This window comes from Cherax quadricarinatus, chromosome 88 (genome assembly GCF_038502225.1).
Source record: "Cherax quadricarinatus isolate ZL_2023a chromosome 88, ASM3850222v1, whole genome shotgun sequence".
Taxonomy (NCBI): domain Eukaryota; kingdom Metazoa; phylum Arthropoda; class Malacostraca; order Decapoda; family Parastacidae; genus Cherax; species Cherax quadricarinatus.
Genome location: NC_091379.1, coordinates 9,376,030 through 9,402,724, shown reverse-complemented (window position 1 = coordinate 9,402,724; position 26,695 = coordinate 9,376,030). Strand labels below are relative to the sequence as shown.

General features: G+C 43.6%; 2 protein-coding genes across 3 annotated transcripts in view; one reads left to right on the top strand and one right to left on the bottom strand.

Annotated features, from left to right (window-relative positions):
• LOC128698486 (uncharacterized) overlaps window positions 1-26,695 on the top strand; it is a 145,625-nt gene that overhangs the window by 35,354 nt on the left and 83,576 nt on the right. Inside the window, exon 1 of one of the 2 annotated variants that reach the window (XM_070103975.1) lies at window positions 12,247-12,342. The exons of the other annotated variant lie outside the window; for it this stretch is intronic. The gene's annotated coding sequence lies outside the window, so the exon portion shown is untranslated. Of the gene's footprint in view, window positions 1-12,246; window positions 12,343-26,695 lie in introns of those variants that run through there. 2 annotated transcript variants of the gene reach the window in all.
• Window positions 1-26,695, bottom strand: part of LOC128698483 (uncharacterized) — a 64,257-nt gene that overhangs the window by 10,225 nt on the left and 27,337 nt on the right. The window contains exons 7-18 of the mRNA XM_070104027.1: window positions 24,876-25,103; window positions 23,648-23,770; window positions 22,700-22,879; window positions 22,293-22,462; window positions 21,657-21,741; window positions 20,759-20,935; window positions 15,683-15,886; window positions 15,017-15,124; window positions 13,290-13,844; window positions 12,175-12,319; window positions 10,684-10,841; window positions 9,822-9,951 (exon numbers count right to left, since the gene is read on the bottom strand). Coding sequence (XP_069960128.1) covers window positions 9,822-9,951; window positions 10,684-10,841; window positions 12,175-12,319; window positions 13,290-13,844; window positions 15,017-15,124; window positions 15,683-15,886; window positions 20,759-20,935; window positions 21,657-21,741; window positions 22,293-22,462; window positions 22,700-22,879; window positions 23,648-23,770; window positions 24,876-25,103 — 2,263 coding nt within the window. The remainder of the gene's footprint in view (window positions 1-9,821; window positions 9,952-10,683; window positions 10,842-12,174; window positions 12,320-13,289; window positions 13,845-15,016; window positions 15,125-15,682; window positions 15,887-20,758; window positions 20,936-21,656; window positions 21,742-22,292; window positions 22,463-22,699; window positions 22,880-23,647; window positions 23,771-24,875; window positions 25,104-26,695) is intronic.

Genomic DNA, 26,695 nt, shown 5'->3' with positions numbered 1-26,695 from the left:
AGCAACCACCCATAGTTCCTTATCAGGTCTCCCACTTCCCCAACCCCAATACACCTCCCAGACCACAGTCTTAGAAAAGAAGTTGAAGGTATGGTATACAAATGCAGATGGAATAACAAATAAGTATGAGGAGTGGCACGAAAGAATCAAGGAGACATCCCCAGACATAATAGCACTCACAGAAACAAAACTCACCAGAATAATAACAGATTCAATCTTTCCACCCGGATATCAAATCTTCAGGAAAGACAGAGGGAGGAGAGGGGGAGGAGGAGTTGCACTGCTCATTAAAAGCCAGTGGGGTTTTGAGAAAATGGAAGGAATGGATGGCACGGGTGAAAGGGACTACTTAGTAGGAACAATCCAGTCTGAGGGACATAAGGTGATAATTGCAGTAATGTACAACCCACCACAGAACTGCAGGAGACCAAGAGAAGAATACGATGAGAGCAACAGAGCCATGGTCGACACACTAGCCGAGGTGGCCAGGAGAGCACACGTGGGGGGAGCAAAGTTACTAGTTATGGGTGATTTCAATCACAAGGAGATTGACTGGGAAAACCTGGAGCCCCATGGGGGTTCCGAAACATGGAGAGCCAAGATGATGGATGTAGTACTGGAAAACCTCATGCATCAACATGTTAGAGACACTACCAGGGAGAGAGGAGAAGATGAACCAGCAAGACTGGACCTTGTATTCACCTTGAGTAGTTCAGACATCGAGGATATCTTGTATGAAAGGCCCCTGGGAGCTAGTGATCATGTGGTTCTGTGCTTCGACTACATAGTTGAGCTCCAAGTGGAGAGAGTAGCAGGAATAGGATGGGAAAAACCAAACTACAAAAGGGGGAACTACTCAGGCATGAGGAACTTCCTTCAAAACATTCAGTGGGAGAGGGAACTGACAGGAAAACCAGTACAAGAAATGATGGACTATGTGGCAACAAAATGCAAGGAGGCAGAGGAGAGGTTTGTTCCCAAGGGAAACAGAAATAATGGGAAGAACAGAACGAGTCCTTGGTTCACCCAAAGGTGTAGGGAGGCAAAAACTAGGTGTACTAGAGAATGGAAAAGGTACAGAAGACAGAGAACTCAGGAAAATAAAGAGATTAGCCGAAGAGCCAGAAATGAATATGCACAGATAAGAAGGGAGGCTCAGCGACAATATGAAAATGACATAGCATCGAAAGTCAAGACTGACCCGAAGCTGTTGTACAGCCACATCAGGAGGAAAACAACAGTCAAGGACCAGGTAATCAGACTGAGGAAGGGTGATGGGGAATTCACAAGCAACGACCGAGAGGTATGTCAGGAGCTCAACACGAGATTTAAAGAAGTATTTACAGTGGAAACCAGTAGGACTCCAGGAAATCAGAACAGGGGGGTACACCAGAAAGTGCTGGATGAGGTACATATAACCAAGGAGGAAGTGAAGAAGCTGCTATGCGAACTTGACACCTCAAAGGCGGTGGGACCAGACAACATCTCTCCGTGGGTCCTTAAAGAGGGAGCAGAGATATTGTGTGTGCCATTAACAAAGATCTTCAACACATCATTTGAAACTGGGCAACTCCCTGAGGTATGGAAGATGGCAAATGTAGTCCCAATTTTTAAAAAGGGAGACAGACATGAGGCACTAAACTACAGACCTGTATCACTAACGTGTATAGTATGCAAGGTCATGGAGAAGATCATCAGGAGGAGAGTGGTGGAGCACCTGGAAAGAAACAAGTGTATAATTGACAACCAGCATGGTTTCAGGGAAGGAAAATCCTGTGTCACAAACCTACTAGAGTTTTATGACAAGGTGACAGAAGTAAGACAAGAGAGAGAGGGGTGGATCGACTGCATTTTTTTGGACTGCAAAAAGGCCTTCGACACAGTTCCTCACAAGAGGTTACTGAAAAAGCTAGAAGATCAGGCACACATAACAGGAAAGGCACTGCAATGGATCAGAGAATACCTGACAGGGAGGCAACAACGAGTCATGGTACGTGACGAGGTGTCAGAGTGGGCGCTTGTGACAAGCGGGGTTCCACAGGGGTCAGTCCTAGGACCTGTGCTGTTCTTGGTATATGTGAACGACATAACGGAAGGGATAGAATCAGAAGTGTCCTTGTTTGCAGATGATGTGAAGTTAATGAGAAGAATCAAATCGGATGAGGATCAGGCAGGACTACAAAGAGACCTGGACAGGCTGCAAGCCTGGTCCAGCAACTGGCTCCTTGAGTTTAACCCTGCCAAATGCAAAGTCATGAAGATTGGGGAAGGGCAAAGAAGACCGCAGACACAATATAGTTTAGATGGCCAAAGACTGCAAACCTCACTCAAGGAAAAAGATCTGGGGGTGAGTATAACACCGAGCATATCTCCTGAGGCGCACATAAATCAGATAACTGCTGCAGCATACGGGCGCCTGGCAAACCTACGGATAGCATTCCGATACCTCAGTAAGGAGTCGTTCAAGACCCTGTATACCATTTACGTCAGGCCCATACTGGAGTATGCAGCACCAGTTTGGAATCCACACCTAGTCAAGCACGTCAAGAAATTAGAGAAAGTGCAAAGGTTTGCAACAAGACTAGTCCCAGAGCTACGGGGATTATCCTACGAAGAAAGGTTGAGGGAAATCGGCCTGACGACACTGGAGGCCAGGAGGGTCAGGGGAGACATGATAACGACATATAAAATACTGCGCGGAATAGACAAGGTGGACAAAGACAGGATGTTCCAGAGATGGGACACAGACACAAGAGGTCACAATTGGAAGTTGAAGACTCAGATGAATCGAAGGGATGTTAGGAAGTATTTCTTCAGTCATAGAGTAGTCAAGTCATGGAATAGTCTAGAAAGTGAAGTAGTGGAGGCGGGAACCATACATAGTTTTAAGGCGAGGTATGATAAAGCTCATGTAGCAGGGAGAGAGAGGACCTAGTAGCAATCAGTGAAGAGGCGGGGCCAGGAGCTATGACTCGACCCCTGCAACCACAAATAGGTGAGTACAAATAGGTGAGTACACACGCACGCACACGACATACACACGACATACACACGACATAACACACACGACATACACACACAACATACACACACACACGACATACACACGACATACACACACACGACATACACACGACATACACACACGACATACACACACGACATACACACACGACATACACACACACGACATACACACACGACATACACACACACATACACATACACACACACACATACACACATACACACACACACACATACACACACACATACACACACGTACACACACACACACACACACATACACACACACACATACACATACACACACAGGAACAAGCACTTGTAAGCTGTAGTACACACGCAAACACACACATACACAGGATTTCACACCGTCCTGTGAACTGACCATCTGAACCTTTCTCCTTTTTCCCCCCCCTCTTCCTACCCTAAGTAGACCTATCTCTACCTTTCTCACTCTTTACCTATATCTCTCTCTCTACCTATCACTATCTACCTATCTCTCTCTCTCTCTTCCCTCTCCCATCTCTCCCCTCTAACATCTCTTACCTCTAACACCTCCCCCCCTCTAACATCTCTCCCCCTCTAACATCTGTCCCCTCCCATTATCTCTCCCCTCTCCCTTTCCCCATCTCTCTCCCCTCCTCCCCTCCCTCTCCCCCTAGCCTCTCTCCCCTCTCACTCTTCCATCTCCCCCCTCTTTCCCCCTTCTCCCCCTCTCTGCCCCCTCTCTCTCCCCCTCTTTGCCTTCTCTTTCTCTCTCCCTCTCTCCCTCTCTCTCTCTCTCTCTCTCTCTCTCTCTCTCTCTCTCTCTCTCTCTCTCTCTCTCTCTCTCTCTCTTGCTCTCTCTCGTCCCCATTTTCCCTTCTAACTCTCCCCTCTCCTACTCTTCCCTTCTCTCTCTCCCCCTCTACCTTTCCCTTCTCTCTTCTCTCACAAAAAAAAAAAAAATGGTGGGGACTCGCAGGAACCAAGGATCAGATGAGAATGGTTCTGGTAGGGAGGAGTGGATGGAGGAGCAGTGGAAAAGGATGGAACAAGAGTGGGAGAGAAAATTAGGAGAGCTTTCTGAAAAAATGGAGAAAGAGCTCTCTGTGAAATTGGAAAAGAGGTTGGAGAAGGAGACAAAGAATTGGGAGGCACAAGTCGAAACTGCAGTAGCCAAGATAAGGGTCCTAGAAGTTGAGATAAATAGGCTGAAGCAAGTTACAGGGGCAGTGACCAGAGAAGACACAGCATATGAAGCTGCGAGGCCGAACAGGAAGGAAGGAATTATGAATTATGCTAAGGTCATATCAGCCTGCCAAGGAGGACCAAGGAGTGAAAGGGAAGAACAGCTGGTTGCAGATGGAGAGGGTGATAGGTCGAATGCTGAGGCACAACCAGGCTATCAAGAGCCACTGGAAAAATCAAGGGAGAAACTGACCACATACAGGCAGGATCCAGAGTCACAGAGGGTGAGGCAGTGGGAGGAAGAAAGGGCAAAATCAGTGTTTATCCATGGGCTTCAGGAGAGAGAGGAAAGGACACACACTGAAAGGCAGCAGGAAGAAAGAAAGGAGATTGAGAAAATCATCACGGAAATAGGTGAAGAGATGGACGAGATTGTAAATTTTCAGAGAATAGGGGGGTACTCGAAGGGGAGAAACCGACCAATCAAGCTGATTCTCAGGACGGAAACAGTGCGGAACAGGATCCTCCAAGAGAAACCACGATTGAAATACTCGGAAGAGTACAAGAGGGTGTTCCTAGACAGAGACAGAACAAAATCAGAACGACAGCAGCTGAGGGAGAGGACAAAAAAGCGAAAGGAGCTAGGAAAAGAGACAAGGAGGGAACCAGCAGAGGTCAGTCAGAGCAGAACAGAACAGCAAGGGCAAGCACACACACAACTATTCTCAGAACCATACAACCTATCACACCATCCCAACACACACTACAATCCATACCCACAGCCTCCACCCAACACCGAGCTATAGAATCCCACAGTATGCCACCAGGTCTCCCACCCTCACAGGCCCCCCAAACCACAGTGTTGGAAAGGAAACTGAAGGTATGGTACACAAACGCTGATGGAATAACAAATAAGTGGGAGGAGTGGCATGAAAGAGTCAAAGAAGCATCACCGGACATCATAGCTCTCACAGAAACCAAGCTTACAGGTATGATAACAGATGCCATCTTTCCAACGGGATACCAAATCCTGAGGAAAGACAGAGGGAACGGGGGGTGGAGGAGTGGCGTTGCTGATCAAAAATCGCTGGAATTTTGATGAGCTGGAGAGAGGAGACAGCGGAGAAGAAAGTGATTACATAGCGGGAACACTTCACTCTGGAGGTCCCAAGGTGGTAATAGCAGTGATGTATAACCCACCACAGAACAGCAGGAGGCCAAGGCAAGAGTACGACGAGAGCAATAGAGCGATGGTTGACACACTGGCTAGAGTGGCCAGAAGAGCTCATGCATGCAGGGCAAAGCTCCTGATCATGGGTGACTTTAACCACAAGGAGATCGATTGGGAGAACTTGGACCCACATGGGGGCCAAGATACATGGAGGGCTAAGATGATGGAGGTGGTACTGGAAAACTTCATGTGCCAACACGTAAGGGACACTACAAGAGAGAGAGGAGGGGATGAACCAGCAAGGCTGGACTTAGTAGTCACCTTGAGTAGTGCAGATATCGAGGACATCACATATGAAAGACCCCTTGGGGCCAGTGACCATGTGGTTTTAAGCTTTGAATACACAGTAGAGCTACAAGTGGAGGGAGAAGCAGGAAGGCCAGGACGAATGAAGCCAAACTACAAGAAAGGGGACTACACAGGAATGAGGAACTACCTGAACGGGGTTCAGTGGGACAGAGAACTGGCAGGGAAGCCAGTTAATGAGATGATGGAATATGTAGCAACAAAATGCAAGGAGGCTGAGGAGAGGTTTGTACCCAAGGGTAACAGGATTAATGAAAAAGCCAGGATGAGCCCATGGTTTACCCAAAGGTGCAGGGAGGCAAAAACCAAGTGTGCTAGGGAATGGAAGAAATATAGAAGGCAAAGGACCCAGGAGAATAAGGAGAACAGTCGTAGAGCCAGAAACGAATATGCACAGATAAGAAGGGAGGCCCAAAGACAATATGAAAATGACATAGCAGCGAAAGCCAAATCTGACCCGAAACTGTTGTACAGCCACATCAGGAGGAAAACAACAGTCAAGGACCAGGTAATCAGGCTAAGGAAGGAAGGAGGAGAGACAACAAGAAATGACCGTGAAGTATGTGAAGAACTCAACAAGAGATTCAAAGAAGTGTTCACAGAGGAGACAGAAGGGACTCCAGAAAGACGGAGAGGTGGGGCACACCACCAAGTGCTGGACACAGTGCACACAACCGAGGAAGAAGTGAAGAGGCTTCTGAGTGAGCTAGATACCTCAAAGGCAATGGGGCCAGATAACATCTCCCCATGGGTATTGAGAGAGGGAGCAGAGGCGCTATGTGTACCCCTAACAACAATATTCAATACATCTATCAAAACAGGGAGATTGCCTGAGGCATGGAAGACAGCAAGTGTAGTCCCAATCTTTAAAAAAGGAGACAGACACGAAGCATTAAACTACAGACCAGTGTCACTGACATGTATAGTATGCAAAATCATGGAGAAGATTATCAGGAGAAGAGTGGTGGAACACCTAGAAAGGAATGATCTCATCAACAGCAGCCAACATGGTTTCAGGGACGGGAAATCCTGTGTCACAAACCTACTGGAGTTCTATGACATGGTGACAGCAGTAAGACAAGAGAGAGAGGGGTGGGTGGATTGCATTTTCTTGGACTGCAAGAAGGCGTTTGACACAGTTCCACACAAGAGATTGGTGGAAAAACTGGAGGACCAAGCAGGGATAACAGGGAAGGCACTACAATGGATCAGGGAATACTTGTCAGGAAGACAGCAGCGAGTCATGGTACGTGGCGAGGTGTCAGAGTGGGCACCTGTGACCAGCGGGGTCCCGCAGGGGTCAGTCCTAGGACCAGTGCTGTTTCTGGTATTTGTGAACGACATGACGGAAGGAATAGACTCTGAGGTGTCCCTGTTTGCAGATGACGTGAAGTTGATGAGAAGAATTCACTCGATCGAAGACCAGGCAGAACTACAAAGGGATCTGGACAGGCTGCAGACCTGGTCCAGCAATTGGCTCCTGGAGTTCAATCCCACCAAGTGCAAAGTCATGAAGATTGGGGAAGGGCAAAGAAGGCCGCAGACGGAGTACAGTCTAGGGGGTCAGAGACTACAAACCTCACTCAAGGAAAAAGATCTTGGGGTGAGTATAACACCAGGCACATCTCCTGAAGCGCACATCAACCAAATAACTGCTGCAGCATATGGGCGCCTAGCAAACCTCAGAACAGCATTCCGACATCTTAGTAAGGAATCATTCAGGACCCTGTACACCGTGTACGTTAGGCCCATATTGGAGTATGCGGCACCAGTTTGGAACCCACACCTAGCCAAGCACGTGAAGAAACTAGAGAAAGTGCAAAGGTTTGCAACAAGACTAGTCCCAGAGCTAAGAGGTATGTCCTACGAGGAGAGGTTAAGGGAAATCAACCTGACGACACTGGAAGACAGGAGAGATAGGGGGGACATGATAACGACATACAAAATACTGAGAGGAATTGACAAGGTGGACAAAGACAGGATGTTCCAGAGATTGGACACAGTAACAAGGGGACACAGTTGGAAGCTGAAGACACAGATGAATCACAGGGATGTTAGGAAGTATTTCTTCAGCCACAGAGTAGTCAGTAAGTGGAATAGTTTGGGAAGCGATGTAGTGGAGGCAGGATCCATACATAGCTTTAAGCAGAGGTATGATAAAGCTCACGGCTCAGGGAGAGTGACCTAGTAGCGATCAGTGAAGAGGCAGGGCCAGGAGCTCGGACTCGACCCCCGCAACCTCAACTAGGTGAGGTGAGTACACACGACATACACACTACATACACACACACGACATACACACACACACGACATACACACAGACATACACACACACGACATACACACACACGACATACACACTACATACACACACACACGACATACACACGACATACACACGACATACATACACACGACATACATACACACGACATACAAACACACGATATACACACACACGACATACACACACACGACATACACACACACGACATACACACACACGACATACACACACGACATACACACACACGACATACACACACACGACATACACACACACGACATACACACACGACATACACACACACACGACATACACACGACATACATACACACGACATACACACACACACGACATACACACTACATACACACACACTACATACACACACACGACATACACACACACGACATACACACGACATACACACACACGACATACACACACACGACATACACACACACGACATACACACACACGACATACACACACACGACATACACACACACGACATACACACGACATACACACGACATACACACGACATAAAAACAAAGAATCATTCAAGACACTGTACACCGTGTACGTCAGGCCCTTATTGGAGTATGCAGCACCAGTGTGGAACCCACACCTGGTCAAGCACGTCAAGAGATTATAGAAAGTGAACAAGTTTGCAACAGAACTAGTCCCGGAGCTAACGGGCTTGAGAAGTTTAGGGAACTCAACCTGACAGTCTTCAAGCAAATCTATTTTAACAATATTTTTCGTTTATTAATGAGTGTGATTATAGTTGAACTATAATTTATGTTCGTAATCCAATGTTGACTTTTAACATGCACTCAAGAAATTAATATTTTGGACAAGCTAAAGAGAAAATATTATTTACTGTTTTATTCATAATTATATATATATATATATATATATATATATATATATATATATATATATATATATATATATATATATATACACACACAATAATATGACAGTAAACAGGTGATATCACAGTATGCAGAACAACCACTGTGAAAAAATAGCAAAATTCCAAGCTCTTTCGTGATTTCTCACATTATCGAGGAACTGTAATGGATCAAGCACGTCAAGAAATTACAGGTCGTTGCTAATGTGAGAAATCACAAAAGCACTTGGAAGTTTACTATTTTTTCACAGTGGTTGTTCTGTATACTTTGATATCAACTGTTTACTGTGATCTTATTGTATAAATATGTATATAAGATAAATTAATGCAGATTTCTTCTGGAATCTATGGAAAAAAAAATAGTAGCTGGTAAATACCATTAAACTATCGTCTGGTAGCAGGAGCTACAGAGACTCCGCTGTTAGGCTAGCGCAGAGCAGAACCTCACCAGGAAGAGTGGCTGGGTCATCTGACCTACTGTGTTTCCTTCAGTCAGTCTGGGGATAAGAAAGAGTAATCCCACCGCTGCCACCAGTTTACCAGTGTTATCAACAATATTACTTGTCAAGTATATATGTCCTAGCAGTATTTATAGACAGGCTCTCTGGCCAAGCCTTAAGTCATGTGACCCCCATTTAAACCGACACAGCTAGGCCGTAGCTCTCTCCCTCATTCTCGTACAGGCTTACAGACAGGTGGGGCTCTGTCACGATTTCCAAATCAACGCCTCCATAACAGACAACAGTCATTTCCTTTGCTACCTTCGCTCCTCCCTAACGAGTAACATAACAGTGTCAGCTGGTGGAATTAATCTTTCTGTTTCTCCTAACTTAAGCTGACTGTGCTAAACACTAACAGTGGGTGACCAGGGGCTGTGCACTTACCCTCGCTGCCCTTGGTGTTGGGACGACCACGACTGTCCCCTGGTGTACCACCAGGGGAGCCTGCGCCTTCTGTGTCATCCTCGTTCAGTAGGTGTGGGTTACGGTAGTAGTCATCTGGTGTGTAGCCAGACTGCAACATACACAAACAGATCTTTTACAGTTTGCATCTTGGTCGTGAAATATTCCAGTTAGGGCATTGTCACCTGTATTCTTGTGCACAATTCATGGCAGTAAAATTAATAAGCTGGTTCGGAAAACTTTTTTTCTTAACCTTAAATTTTGCTAACTCCTTGGGTTTTCCCAGTTACCCCCACCCAAGGGTCTGCGGCCCCCAAACTGAGAACCACCAGGCCAGACCTCTAATGTTCCCTGCAGCCGGAAATTATTGGATTTTATGGAGACAGAGTTACTATCAACATTGTAGTTTTTTTCACGAGGGAGAGCTGGAACTCTTAAGTAGTTTTATGTTTAGTTTTTGTCACAGAAGACTCCTACCCCCTCATCCTTACCTATCTTTCCCTATCCACTCCCATCCTTATCTTTCTATCCCATATGGTTTTAAAAACGTATCTAAAGATATGGCTGGATTACATAAGTTATTGCTGAATTTAGCAAGTAAAGCCTGGATTGAACCAGAAAAATTTAATTAAATTAATTGTAGTCGTGGTTCTATAGCAGTACTCGTGGTGGTAGTAAGGTAGTCGTGGTAGTCGTAATACTCGTAGATGTGGTGGTAGTAGTGTAGTAGTATTACACTCTGTATATGTTAAACCCATGAAGTTCGTTCACTGAGTGTAGGAGTGGATGGAGGCTTGATCCTCTGTCTGGTAATCGAGAGAGTGAACAGCGTCGTGATATTTACCTTATCTTTGATCTGATGATCAGCACCAGCGTTGAGGAGTGTGTGGTAGGTGTGGGACTCATCCTTGAGTGTGGCAGCGTAGTGTAATGGCGTCCTCCCGGAGATGTCCCGTTGGTCCATCAGCTCAGGGTGTTTCTCACTCAGATATTCAGCCAGATCTGTCGAGGTGGTGTTACTGTGTGTTAATATTAGTAAGACGTCTGTGACCCGTGTGGGTCACTGCTGCAGCGACCACCACTGTGGGCCACGGCAGCAGTGACTACCACTGGGTTGTTCGTGCTGTACTCACTAGCCTGAGTGTGTTAGGTTATTTAGATGCAGGTACACATAAATACACTTACAGACATGATAATTTTTGTAAGTGTATTTATGTATGATAATTATCATACATAAGTAACCTGTGTAAGTTACTTAGGATAACCAAAAAAAGTCAGGTGTTATCACATGTGCTGGAGAGTGTTATATCATGTATAAGAAGTTAGACTTTTCTTATGAGTAGTGTTAGGAAAGTGTTTTGACTGATGTTAACTACCAGAAAACAGGTGTTAGAAGCTCTGTTGTTGGGATGTAAGACCTGTAAGTCCTCGTCCGGAATTAACACATAGTGTTCCTAACCTCTTGTGCGCTATAATTAAATTCTAATTACATGAATATAATTTGTCTTCGCTACCTCTTCAAAGAGGCTGGTTTCCGTTTTCAGTTTTCATGTTGAGCAGAAGTAAATTTGTCACGTCCCTGTGAATCATCTTGGTGCTATGATACTATCTATGTTGTCTTGTCATAGTTCCTTCCACTTTATACTTTGTTTATCTTTGTCCTGAATGCTCTATGAGTGCCTTTAATGTTGTGGTCCTATCCCTTCTGATTATTGTATACCAGTGTGTGTGTGTGTGTGTGTGTGTGCCTGTGTGTACTCACCTAATTCACCTAATTGTGGTTGCAGGGGTCGAGACTTAGCTCCTGGCCCCGCCTCTTCACTGATCGCTACTGGATCCTCCCTCTCTCTGCTTCCTGAGCTTTGTCATACCTCTTCTTAAAACTATGTATGGTTCCTGCCTCCACTACTTCACTTGCTAGGCTATTCCACTTGCTGACAACTCTATGACTGAAGAAATACTTCCTAACGTCCCTGTGACTCGTCTGAGTCTTCAGCTTCCAGTTGTGACCCCTTGTCCCTGTGTCCCCTCTGTGTGTGTGTGTGCCTGTGTGTGTGTGTGTGCCTGAGTGTGTGTGTGTGTGTGTGCCTGAGTGTGTGTGTGTGTGCCTGTGTGTGTGTGTGTGTGTGTGTGTGTGTGTGTGTGTGTGTGTGTGTGTGTGTGTGTGTGTGTGTGTGTGTGTGCCTGTGTGTGTTAAACATCAGTTAATATATAAACTTTCATTTCTTCAATTATTATGGAATATTATTCACTTGTACTCCAGGATTATCAATTACTATCTGTGACCGCTCAACCACCATCTGATGATTGACCTTAGACCCCCCCCCTCCCTGACCTGCGTGTCCGTTGATGGCAGCCTTGTGGAGGATATTAGCATTGTTAGTGTCTCTGGAGAGAGCTTTGTGTTTACTATCCAGGTGACTCTTGACTGTCCTCGTGTCTCCCTCTTCTGCCGCTGTGTGTAATTCATTGATGGAATCCTGCGTGAGAGGAACACAGTGAAGTTAGTAATGAGGGAAACTAATTATCTGTTAAAAGTAAGGAGTGTAACTGTTAGCACAGGAATACAGAGACAGACTCTGCTGTTGCTGTATCAAAATTTTGGAGTTCTGCTTTAGTTCAGGTTAGATTTGTTAAAATATTTACGAATTTGTATATCTGTATATCCTAATTTGCATATACTGAAAGATATTCATTGATAGATATTCACCTTTCGGTGCATATATACCGAGAAATATACATCTCTATCAGTATAAACATTGAGATAAACACTGAGATGTTTATATGTATGTTTATACGTTAAACTACTGGTCCAGTGGCTAACGCGACGGTCGGGAGTTTCGAGACTCTCAGATCGCGGGTTCTATCCCCGCCCGGGGTATGGTTTGTTTGCAATCGTGTCATTACGATTTCGTGAGTCATGTTTATATGTTATCACTTGGTGAAAACATAATTCGTAACAATTGATAATAGAATCATAACTTGCCTAGCAAAATAAAATGGGTTATTACCTTACGGGTTTAGTGATTCCACGTAATTGTAATAAGTTGAAACGTTTCTATCTTATTTGACTGTATAGAAAAATATTTGAAATATTTTTTAACGTTATATATATATATATATATATATATATATATATATATATATATATATATATATATATATATATATATATATATATATATATATATATATATATATATATATGTTTGTGTGTGTGTTTTATATATGCTGAGAAAAATCGTAAAAACTTTCGTTTACATAATTATAAAAACAACTTTTAAAAGTCTTCCATTTTTCTATTCCGTGTAGAGCTTAAGTTTTGACAAATCTTTACACAGAGCAAAACGTTATCCCGGTAAGTACGTTAAAACCATACAAACGAAATTTCATTACAATAAAAGCTTATTTTACATCGTGTGTGCTTGTGTTCATGTGGCAATGTCTTACCAGATGGTCTGGGACGCTGTCCAAAAAGTCTTGGACGTCAGGATCTTTGGAGGAGCGTCCTACAAGCATGTCCCCGTCACCACGAGTGATCAGGTGGTTAAGGTGACCGTAGTCTTGATGCTTCTCTGCCGCTTTGATGGCTGCATGTGCTTCATCTTCCTCGTCACCCTCAGGACTAGGGGCCCTAGACCCGGCCCTAGACCCGGCTCTAGACCCGGCCCTAGACCCGGCCCTAGACCCGGCCCTAGATGGAGCTTGAGACATAGAGGGCTGGTGGAAGCTATTTCTAGAGGGCTCCCTCGATGGGGGTTTAGATTGCTCCCTGGATGGGGCTCTTGAATGCTCCCTAGATGGTGCTCTTGATTGTTCCTTGGATGGGGCTCTTGATTGCTCCTTGGATGGACTCTTGGCTGAGTCCAAGGAAGGTCCACTGGTCAGATTCTTTGAGGTTTTCTTGGACGGTCCTTTGCCATGATTCTTGGTATGTTTATTTGTGGTGCCTTTAAGTTGGCCCTTTTGCTTTTTGGTCATGTACTCAGCCGGGGAGAAACCATTCTGCGGGGAGATAAGACGCGTCATCCAAGGTCTTTAGAACCAGTAAAAATTAATAAAAATGATAAGATGGTTAGGTGGAGAGTAAATATACGAAGATAAAGGATGACGATGGATGTGGCTGGGGTGAACAGGAAATAGCGTGGATAATTTAGATAAGTAAATGTCAGGAAAACGAAGTTCGCTGCAGGAAATGGAAAGTGAAAATTGTCTGAAGGTATATGGCAGAAAATGGTATAGTTATAGCTTTAGTGGAGTAGTAGAAAACGGAATTAAGACAGAAAACGGAATTAATGAAGTAGAATGAGAGTAATATAATAGAAAATCGGGGACTCAAAATAAATGACAGACCAGAAAGCCATTTATCAGAAAAAGCAAAAAAAATTCATTGCTCGTCAGTAAACAGAAGTATTTAACTGTAACTTCAAAAAAAAAAAAATGAAAATGTATTTAAATTACATAGGCAAAACAACTAAATGTTTTAATTGCAACACAATAACAGTGATTTATTATTATGATTTAATCTTAAATTTATTAACCAGGGATGCCAAGCCCATGATGACACTCTTCAGGTCGCTTGTTCTATCCTGGCTGGAATATTGCTGCACACTAACACCACCTTGCGAGGCAGGTGAACTGCTGACCTGCACAATATACACAGAACCTTTACGGCGCACACAACTGCGATAAAACACCTCAATTACTGGGAACGCTTGAAGTTCCTCAACTTGTACTCCCTAGAAGCAGGCGGGAGAGATACATGATTATTTACACTTGGAAAATCCTAGAGGGAATAGTACCCAACTTGCACACGAAAGTCACTCCAGACTCGGCAGACGATGCAGTATCCCTGCAATGAAACACAGGGGCGCCACTAGCATGATAAGAGACAATACAATAAGTGTCAGGGCCCCAAGACTGTTCAGCTGCCTCCCAGCATACGTAAGGGGGATTACCAATAGACCCCTGGCTGTCTTCAAGAAGGTGGTGGACAGGCACCCAAAGTCAGTACCTGACCAGCCGGACTGTGGTCAGTACGTCGGGTTGCGTGTGGCCAACAGTAACAGCCTGGTTGATCAAACCCTGATCCACCATGAGACCTGGTCACAGACCGGGCCGCGGGGGCGTTGACCCCCGGAACCGGCTCCAGGTAAGTGTCACTCGGAGGCACTTACCAGATCCTGAATGCCGTCACTGGCACCTTCCCTCTTGAGTAGGTCGTAAGTCTGCCTCGCGCCAAGCTCCTTGGAGAGGGCAGCGTAGTGTAGTGGCGTCCTCCCATTCTGTGGGCACAGGGTCAAAAAAGGTCACGGTGGGCAGGCACAGGATCAAGAGAGGTCAGAGGTGGAAAGTCACATTAGCTAGAGAAAGATGGCAGGAATATGCAGATGGGATTACGAATGGACCTATCTACTGTAATATTGAACCGCTTATCCTCCCACCTATCCACTCGCCTATGATCCAACCCATCAATTCTGTTGCCCATAGGCCCACCCACCTATCCATTAAATTGGGCATCACTCAGATGACTGTCATCCATCCCTATACACATCTGTCTCATCATCTGTCCATACTCTGAAGGGGTTTCTTGAGGATAGTCAGTTGCTCAAGTTATCCTCCGCTTCCTCGGATCAAATCTGATTAACTCTGCTTCCCAGGTGCTCCATGACCACTAAAAACGTAGTGCTTCCTCCTGTCAATATTATAATTATAATAGTAATAATTATGTTTTATTATTATTATTATTATTATTATTATTATTATTATTATTATTATTATTATTATTATTATTATTATTATGAGCCCTTGTACCTAGCCGTTCACTTACACAACATACTTACATTATCCTCGACGTGCATTCCGTCAGGATAGAGATTGATCAAATGTCTGACGAGTTGAGTACTGCCAGCCCCTGCGGCTTGATGCAGAGGCACAGAGCCATCCTTCCCTCTAGCCATGGCTAGGTGGTCGTTCTCCTTGAGCAGGTGCTTGGCTACCTTGGCGTCACCTTTGGCAGCCGCCTCGTGTAAGGCGCTGGTCTTATCCTACCAGTGAAAGGATAGATGGTTAATTGAGTCTGAAGTTTATTGAGTATGCGAGGGTCGTTAAGACTGTCACCTGTCCACTACCAGTCACCACAGGAGGGTTATTAACTATAAGTTACCTGTACATTAAGTGTCAGGGGCCCAAGATTGTTCAGCTGCCTTCTAGCATACATAAGGGGAGTTACCAATAGACCCCTGGCTGTCTTCAAGAAGGCGCTGGACAGGCACCTAAAGTCCATTCCTGACCAGCCAGGCTGTGCCTCGTACGTCGGTTTACGTGTGGTCAGCAGTAACAGCCTGGTTGATCAGGCCCTGATCCACCACGAGGCCTGGTCAGGGACCGGGCCGCGGGGGCGTTGACTCCCGAAACCCTCTCCAGGTATACATGAGGGTTATTAAGACAAACCTGTACACTACCAGTCACTACACGATTGTCATTAAGATGACATGGTACCTGTTCACCGCCAGTCAAGGTTTAAAGCCTATCGGCTACACGAAAGTGACTATTCATACACTGTTATATATATATATATATATATATATATATATATATATATATATATATATATATATATATATATATATATATGTTATATATATATAATGTCGTGCCGAATAGGTAAAATTGGTCAGTTAGCAAGAACTCGTTTAAAATTAAGTCTTTTCAAAAATTTTCTTTCACACGTTTGAAGATATATTTCTTTCATTTATATTAATGTAAAAATTAATAATTTTGTTCCAAAAGAACAATAGAAAACCTACCTAACCTTATTATAACAAGCGCAATTTAATTCAGCCTAATCCAACTAAATATATTTTAGATAAGTTTACAATAATTTAATAATATGCAAGCACGATGAAGTATATTTTTTTTCGTTAGGTTCAGAATGATTTTTGCGAAATTATTGCATACACAAATTTGTGCAAGCGAAAATTTGTGTATGCAATAATTTCGCAAAAATCATTCTGAACGTAGCGATAAAAAAAATATATTTCATCATTATAAGTTAGGTTAGGTAAGGTTCGTCAGGAAACAGGACAAGTGTTTCCTGATGCGGGTCTTAGTCAGATGATGAGCCGCCATTGGTGCTTTTGGTCATCTGACCTAGGCCTTCCGCTGGCTTACCGTTCCACTCCTATAAAAAAAATTTGTTTTAGTTATCATTTTAAGTTGGTAAGAGACAAGTGGAAGTTGATAAATTAAAGGAAACTGGGTAAGATATAAGCAACTGTTGGGAGAATAATGAGCTAGTGAGAGTATAGATATAATGAGGTTGAAGAGTTATGGGGTAGAGACGTAAGAATGTTATATTAATGTGTTCAGTAGAAGTTTGTGGGTCTAGGAGGGTGGGTGCAGGAGGGAAGTAGAGCGATTGATGGAATGACGAGTTAGTATATAGAGGGTGGAGTATATGGAGTGTAAAAGAAGAGCTTAAATAAGTGGCGAGTGAGTGAACAAGGCGAGTCAGTGAGATAAATGGTGAGGATTTAAAATCAAAATTTGCTGAGAATAAGGTAATGATCTGGTGAGAGATTACTAACTTAAGAAAGATACTGTGACTGCTTTGTATTATCTCCCACACCACTGGAACTTCCACATCATCATCCACATCACTACAACCTTCACATCTCCCACACCACTACAACCTTCACATCTCCCACACCACTACAACCTTCACATCTCCCACACCACTATAACCTTCACATCTCCCACACCACTACAACCTTCATCTCCCACACTACAACCTTCATCTCCCACACTACAACCTTCATCATCTCCCACACCACTACAACCTTCATTATCTCCCACACCACTACAACTTTCACATCTTCCACATCACTACAACATCCACATCATCTTCCACATCCCCCACAGCCCTTCAACTTCCACATTATCCTCACATCCCAACAGCTCAAATTTGCCACATCGTATAGTTCCATATTTAGACAACATTCGTAATATTTAAAATATTTGAGTTTACCCCCAGAAGACTCGCTACAGAGTTAAGGAGAAACTCATCTTAAAGTAGCCATGTATTCCTTGTCATTGTTTATTTCAAATTAATCATTATATTTGTATTGAAATCAGGTATAATGCAAATAGCTATATTTAGTAACGATCTAAGGAAAATACTTCTCCGAGAAGAATGTGTTTCTTGTGATCAATATTACTGTACCACCAGTGATCAATATTGCTGTACCACAAGTGATCAGTATTACTGTACCACCAGTGATCAGTGTTTATTTTTTAGAGAGCCTGAGCTTGCTATCACCTGCAGCTCATAAGACTGCCATCCTCACGAGCCTCTTTGGGGCGGGGCAGATGGCAGACCAGAGGCCTAGCTTCTCCCTACGAGCCCCGTGAGGGCGGGGACTGTGGCTAGGCTTGGGGACACTTGGTCCCAAAGATGAGGGGGTACTTGTACCTCCTCCCATGGGAGACTTAGGTCTCGAGATACTCCCCAGATAGGGAGCCAAGGCCGGGTCACCACTACTTGGAAAAGACCCGGGCCGGGAGAATACCGGCGAATAAAAAAAAAACTATTACCAGTGATAAATATTACTGTACCAACAGTGATCAATGTTACTGTACCATCAGTGATCAATATTACTGTACCACCAGTGATCAATATTACTGTACCAACAGTGATCAATATTACTGTACCACCAGTGATCAATATTACTGTACCAACAGTGATCAATATTACTGTACCAACAGTGATCAATATTACTGTACCACCAGTGATCAATATTACTGTACCACCAGTGATCAATATTACTGTACCAACAGTGATCAATGTTACTGTACCAACAGTGATCAATGTTACTGTACCAACAGTGATCAATGTTACTGTACCATCAGTGATCAATATTACTGTACCACCAGTGATCAATATTACTGTACCAACAGTGATCAATATTAGTGTACCAACAGTGATCAATATTAGTGTACCAACAGTGATCAATATTAGTGTACCAACAGTGATCAATATTACTGTACCACCAGTGATCAATATTACTGTACAACCAGTGATCAGTATTACTGTACAACCAGTGATCAATATTACTGTACCACCAGTGATCAGTATTACTGTACCACCAGTGATCAGCATTACTGTACCACCAGTGATCAGCATTACTGTACCACCAGTGATCAGCATTACTGTACCACCAGTGATCAGCATTACTGTACCACCAGTGATCAGCATTACTGTACCACCAGTGATCAGCATTACTGTACCACCAGTGATCAGCATTACTGTACCACCAGTGATCAGCATTACTGTACAACCAGTGATCAATATTACTGTACCACAAGTGATCAGCATTACTGTACCACCAGTGATCAATATTACTGTACAACCAGTGATCAATATTACTGTACAACCAGTGATCAGCATTACTGTACCACAAGTGATCAGCATTACTGTACCACCAGTGATCAGCATTACTGTACCACCAGTGATCAGCATTACTGTACCACCAGTGATCAGCATTACTGTACCACCAGTGATCAATATTACAGTACAACCAGTGATCAATATTACTGTACCACAAGTGATCAGCATTACTGTACCACCAGTGATCAATATTACTGTACAACCAGTGATCAATATTACTGTACCACCAGTGATCAGCATTACTGTACCACAAGTGATCAGCATTACTGTACCACCAGTGATCAGCATTACTGTACCACCAGTGATCAGCATTACTGTACCACCAGTGATCAGCATTACTGTACCACCAGTGATCAATATTACTGTACAACCAGTGATCAATATTACTGTACCACAAGTGATCAGCATCACTGTACCACCAATGATAAATATTGCTTGTTTATAAGACATGTTTATGTATTGTAGCCATGTATAAACGTAAGTCAGTAACTTTACTTACAGGATTCATTACCTTTCTAACTTGTGAGTACATTACCTTTGTACCTAGTTCAGCTATCAAAACTTTGGGGGCCCAGTTCTTGGACCCATTATGTACCTCTGTAATCTGTAAATACCATTGTAACTTGTCATGATTGTGACCAGATCTACCTGGAGTTCATTACCTTTGTAATTCGCCAAGCTATCAAAACTTAGGGGCCGAGTCCCTGGACCCATTATGTAACTCTGTAATCTTTTGACTACCGCCCACAGGATGGGTATGGGGTGCATAAACATATTAAACTAACTAAACTATGTATTCTTAAGAGTCATTTCAGGATTGATATTACAATGTGTCGTCTTTATTTGCATTAAAAATAATATATGCAACTATGATACATGTTATTTTAAGTGTGGTGTAAAAATACCAAAGTTCCCTATCAGGGTAGGCCCTGGTTCATGCGAAACATTTACCAACATTTATCTCAGACCAGAGAAGGGTCGAACCTACGAAATTTGGGGCAAGGTATGTAGTACTCTCCACAACATGCCAGACACCCCTACTTCAGAGGACGTCAGGAGCAAGCAGTCGTGTTGGGAGTGCCCTGACTGAACCAACGTTTCCAGCAAGAGCAAATTACCCAGTCAGTTGAGTGGCCAGGTTGGCAGTTACTACCCAGCTCATTCATGGCCCTGGAGTCATTACCCCAGACCTAGTTAGGCATGATGGTATATCAGTCATTTGGCTGAATATTTGTGAACCAGTCTGGTTTTATGAGAAACCGGTGCTCAGAGTAGTAGAGTTGTGGAGGCTGGGTTGCTAGATCCGTATTGAGCTGCTGGAAGATCCGTTATTGGATAGGATTCTGGAAGTCTTAAAACGACCTTTTATCTGGTGACACTGTAGCCAGGAATCTTCTTCAGGGACCTGTGGACCTTATATAAGGACTCCTCGGCAGGTGTGAGTGGTTCCCTGCCAGCTCTAGGTACTCACCATGTAGTTAGGGACCTTCTTGATGAACCTGCGAACCTCCTCATTCCAGGAGGGCCTTCCTAGCAGGTCTGAGCCGCGGTGTGCCAGCACTAGGTACTCCAGGCTCTCCAGGTCACCATCACGGATGAAGTGCTCGATTTCCGAGTCCATAACGTCCTTCAGGTCTTTGTACACCATCTGGCAGGGCGAAAGTACACGTGTACATGTATAGGCTGATGTCTTGGAGTGTAGATTGGCTTGAGCACATGCAAAAGCACTTGTGATAGTGCTTCAGGTCTTTGCACTACAACAGTTTGACTTTACGCAAGCAGTACTTTGTTTTTATTAGACGAAACTGGATCCTAACGAAAGCATCATGTACAAGCAAGACTGAATTCATGTCCTTGTACTAGTAATTACTAAGCACTATAGCGTACGTTGTGTACATATACGTCTTTGTGTACCTCTACTTCATACAGCTGTTCTTCTATATACTAACACAGCATAAACAACTACACAGATAGCATTGCTTCTAACTAGTATTAGATCTAAATGCAAGCTTTATTTGGCCCTAAGTGTCAACACTCATTTTCTGGCCAGTGATATTAAACCGATTTCAGGGTAAGTTTATGGTGCTGTTTCCGAATGTCATCTGTTTTGCTTGATTGGCTCTAGTTTTTGATAAATTTGGCATCCCATTGAAAAATGTAAAATATGTGAAAAATATATTGATCAGGTGGAGATCAGGATGACTACAGGAAGATTTGCTTTCCTAATCAAGGCTTAGGATAAATTAGACTGATGCAGGACAATTCAGGATGATCCAGAATGACCCTGAAAGACCTGAAATAATCTATGATGAACAGGATTAACCCGAAACAGCACTGACTTGAATGATTCAGGGTTGGAAATGGCCTACCTTGTTACCCTTCTCCCTTAACCTGGCCGGCGTGGAATCCTTCCTCCCTCTTCTGGAGTCATCACCCACGGAGTTTTTACGTGATCTGTTGGGAACGAGAGGCAGACAGATGAAGTGTAATGTGAGAACATCACTTCAAGGCTGTTCACGTATTTCAGTGAATTTCTACTGAACCTTGAGTGAAATGCTCGACTGCATCTTCAAAATTTCTGTGCTTGAATATGCTGTTAATCATTATATTAACAGTTGACAGAGCTCTTGAAGAGCAAAACTTTGCCACAATACAGTGTCACATTAGTTGCGTCTATGTCCATTTACCTAACATTATTTGGTATAATCAGTAGAATGCTTGACTGCATCTCCTTACTGGCAGATTTCATTGCCTGTTATTAGGCAGTGCATCCTGGTAATGGAAAATAACAGGGACAACATAGCCTGTATTCCCGCAATGTAGCTGTCATAGAGAATAAGATAGAAACACTATACATGTGAACCAAATATGTAACTATCATGCGGAATAGTGGAACAGCGCACTGCAGGTGCTTCCACTATTTAGTAACTATATAGAATAGCCTCGTAACACACTACCCTTGTTTAGTAAAACAAATTTGCTTCTCTGGGATGATGTGAGCTTACCTGGCGTTCCTGGATGGGGCTCTGGAGGTGGGATTTGAGGGCCCCCTTGAGTGACCCGAAGGAATGTCAAGGGTGGATCCCCCGGCCCTGGGGGCGGCGAGGGACTCGTAGATGATGCTCAGGTCCAGTTCCCCAGGCTTGTAGCGGTAGTGTTCTGCCGTCTTGCCATACTACGAGAGAGACGGAAGGTTAGTGGACGTACAGGAATACCGGCAGTTATAAAGAGACAGTATGCAAAAAATACCATTTATCGGGATTGTGTTTAGCTCTGTGTAGAACTTTATAAAATTGAGTTTTCATGGCCAAAGGGAAGGTAGTAGGGTTACGTTAATACCACCTATTACACACCCATCACACACCTATGCCACATACACCACCAATCACCCACCACACCCCATAATACCCACCTTATCAGTATGTGTAGGATCAGAACCACTCTTCAGAAGGAAGGCGTAAACATCTCCTCCATCCTTGGCCACGGCACCATAGAAGAGTGGAGTCCTTCCTTTCCTATCCTGCGCTGAAACTGTCGTAGGACTCTTCTCCACTATCCACTCCACCACCTCCATGTTACCCAGAGCTGCAGCCTGTGGGGGCAATGGAGAGGCTAGGATATGGGCCCTTGTTTTAACTGAGATCCTAAGTCATTGGATTATGTTTTAACATAGGTGGTAAGAATAAGATATATGTCCATGTCTCAACAAAGGTACTAAGATAGGATCTTCATCCCATCAAAAGGATAAGATATAGGCTCATGTCACAACAAGGGTACCGAGAAACCTTTGATATAGGCCCATGTCTCAACAAAGGTGCTAAAATATCAGAATTTTGTCTCAAAGAACGGGGAAGTGTTGGGGATTTCATAGGCATGATCTGGGGTCAAAATTTAATCCAAAGTGAGTGTTAGGAGCAGAGGTGAAAAGTGAAGACAAGGGGCAAAAGGAAAATAATATGATACGACTCGACTCACGAAATCGTATTGGTACGATTGCAAATAAACCATACCACGGGTGGGGTTTGAACCCGCGGTCAGTCTCAAAACTCCAGACCGTCACGTTAGCCACTGGGCCAGCTAGCTTCCATAAGATTCATCCAACTAGGTATATTTCTAGGGCACGACTCAGGAAAATTAAACTAATGTTTTGCCATTATGTCTAAGACTCTACACTGATTGAACATAAATGACATAACGTGTTTCAGAGAACATTTTTAAGGTATTACGTATTATAAAATTATATTAGATTTTATAGAGCATTTAGATACTCAGATCCAGTAAGAAAATATAGAATACATAATCTCTGCGCTGTGCTTGATAATAAGGAAAATAAGAGGAACATATTAAGAGAATTTGATACCTTATGTAGAGGGTTGAGTCCGTTCTGGTCCTTGGCAGTAAGAATCTCCGGTTGCTCAACCTTAGCGTCAAGAGTCTCCATGTCACCGTTGAGGGCGGCTTGATGTACCTCCTTGATCTTGGTCTGTTGGTACACGAGAACACAGTTCAGGGCACCTTGTTCTGTTTTCCCATGTGTGTTTGAATCTCTCAGTTTGGGTGTTATAATCTTGTTATTGTGTGATGAATGGTTTAGAAAACCGACAAGTTGAAGAATTGAGACACTTATGCAACACGTGGGAATCTTTATTGAAGAAACGTTTCGCCACACAGTGGCTTCATCAGTCCAATACAAAGTAGAAATGGGTAAGGAGAGGAGAAGTTTGAAGTAATCAGTCCCTCAACCTGGAATCGATGTGTTCAGTCCATCACTCTTGTAGGAAGTGCAGCATAGGGCCAGAGAGGTGGCTTATATACTGCAGTCAGATGAGGTGAAGCAGCAGGAGGTGGGATCACAGTGGGACCTGCCACTAGTGTAAGTAGGTCGTCGTCCAAAGGTTGGGCAAGCGTTGAAGTCTTTGTACCAAGATCCCATGATGTTGCAGTGTCTGCCACTTTGGACGACGACCTACTTACACTAGTGGCAGGTCCCACTGTGATCCCGCCTCCACCTGCTTCAACTCATCTGACTGCAGTATATAAGCCACCTCTCTGGCCCTATGCTGCATTTCCTACAAGAGTGATGGACTGAACACATCGATTCCAGGTTGAGGGACTGATTACCTCAAACTTCTCCTCTCCTTACCTATTTCTACTTTGTATTGGACTGATGAAGCCACTGTGTGGCGAAACGTTTCTTCAATAAAGATTCCCACGTGTTGCATAAGTGTCTCAATTCCATAATCTTGTTATTATGTATGACGGCTTTGTGCTTGGACTGCTGTCTGGCTAATTGTGGTTCTCTCTCTCTCTCTCTCTCTCTCTCTCTCTCTCTCTCTCTCTCTCTCTCTCTCTCTCTCTCTCTCTCTCTCTCTCTCTCTCTCTCTCTCTCTCTCTCTCTTTCTACTGGGTATTCAGGCTCTCTGACATTCACTCTCTCTCTCTCTCTTTCTGGCATTTGCTCTCTCTCTCTCTCTCTCTCTCTCTCTCTCTCTCTCTCTTGTACACACACACACACACACACAGGCGGAATCAGGAGCTTAGTCTCGACCCCTGCAACCACAAATAGGCGAGTACACACACCGTCTTACCATCATTCTGGGCACGAGGTTGAGAAACTGCCTGACTTTAGCGTGGTTACTGGTCTCCTGAAGGAGTCTGTTGCCTTCACCCTCCCACACAATCTGTTCCAGGTGTGGCAGGTCCTGGTCATGAATCCAGATGCGGATGTTCGCACCAGTGATATTCATCCCTGAAATGAATACTACCACCACTGTAACTTGTCTCGAAAGTAAAAAAAAAATGAAAACTGGAAGATTCTTCGGTATTTACTAGACTAACTTATCTCAAAAATAAACAATGAAAACTGGAAGATTCTTCGGTATTTACTAGACTAACTTATCTCAAAAATAAACAATGAAAACTGGAAGATGCTTCGGTATTTACTAGACTAACTTATCTCAAAAGTAAACAACGAAAACTGGAAGATGCTTCGGTATTTACTAGGCTGAAACTTATCTCAGTAGTAAAAACAGTGAAAAATGGACAATGCTTCGGTATGTGCAAGACTAGGGAGACAAATAGCACAAAGTTAAGTGGTGAAGAAGACACACTGACTGACAGGGCTGTATAGCCCTTGTGGCTTAGCGCTTCTTTTTGATTATAATGATAATAACTGACTGACAGGAACTTTTTCGAGACGTTTCACCTGTGGACAGGTTACTTAAATCAATGACTGGTTCGTCCACAAGCGAAATGTCTAGCTTGTCTTGTTTTTTCCACCATTCCTCGACCATCGTTAACTTACAAGTGGTGAAAATTTAAGGCCTCTTCAAGTGAAACGAGCAAGGTAGTGCTTAACCTTCACCAGGAAGACGTTTTGCGCTATGGAAAACTGTACAAATGACAACGTTTCACTTGGTTTAGAAAAAATTTACAAACCCTGAAGGCTAACCCGCACTTATGACGACGTCTCGGGCCGTCCTGGACCACTGACAAGTCACAACTGGTCCAAAAAAGGACCGGAACGTCGCCATAAGGTTTTCAAACTGTCCCAGTCAGGTTATTTTGACCAGAAGACAAGGCTGGTGGGGGAGGGGCATCACCATCACCCACTGTCCGGTCCCAGACCAGTGTGATCTCTTCAGCGGTGTGTCATAACTTCCAGTTTATAACTCTTATGGCTATAATTATAACCTTAATTTTTTAAAGGGGTGGAGGGGTAGGCTAGTGGAAGGCCTCGGTCAAATGACTATAAGCTCAGGTGGCAGGTCACCATATGACTAAGACCCGCGTCAGGAAACACTTGTACTGTTTCCTGACCAGTCTTAACTTCCAGTGAGATGCATATTAAGTTTTGTTATAGATAAATTCGAGATAAGCTGTACTGAATGGCTTATCTTGAGTGTGTGAACAATATATATACATGTCTTTGAGGGGTACGAGACTAGACGTGACATTAAAGCTCTGGGATTGTTGGGAAAGAGAATCGTGTCACAGCTGGTGGCCGCTGTACAAAACATTCCATAGAAGTAATGTCTGTAAAATAAAGACAAAAGATAAAGATTTATTTCGTTGTAAAGGTTATTATGTGTAATTACAACTTTAGTTTGCTAAGTACAAAGAAAGCCACTATCATGCCGGGGCATATCAGGCAGTCCTGTTGTAAGTCTCGTGGCTGAATGGTCACAGTGTTGGGCTTGTTATATGTAATAACCACCATTTGAATTCCTCTCCTCCAGCCTATTCTTACTACTAGATGTCAGTATTAATCTGTATGTCTGGAGGAATTTTTTCTTTACAAAAACTAATTTGCTTTCGTTGTCCTAAAATTGTCTGATTATATTTGTAACTTCATTATTGCGCCTTTATTTTTATTTGCGTGGGCAATTTAGAGTTATTTTCTGATTAA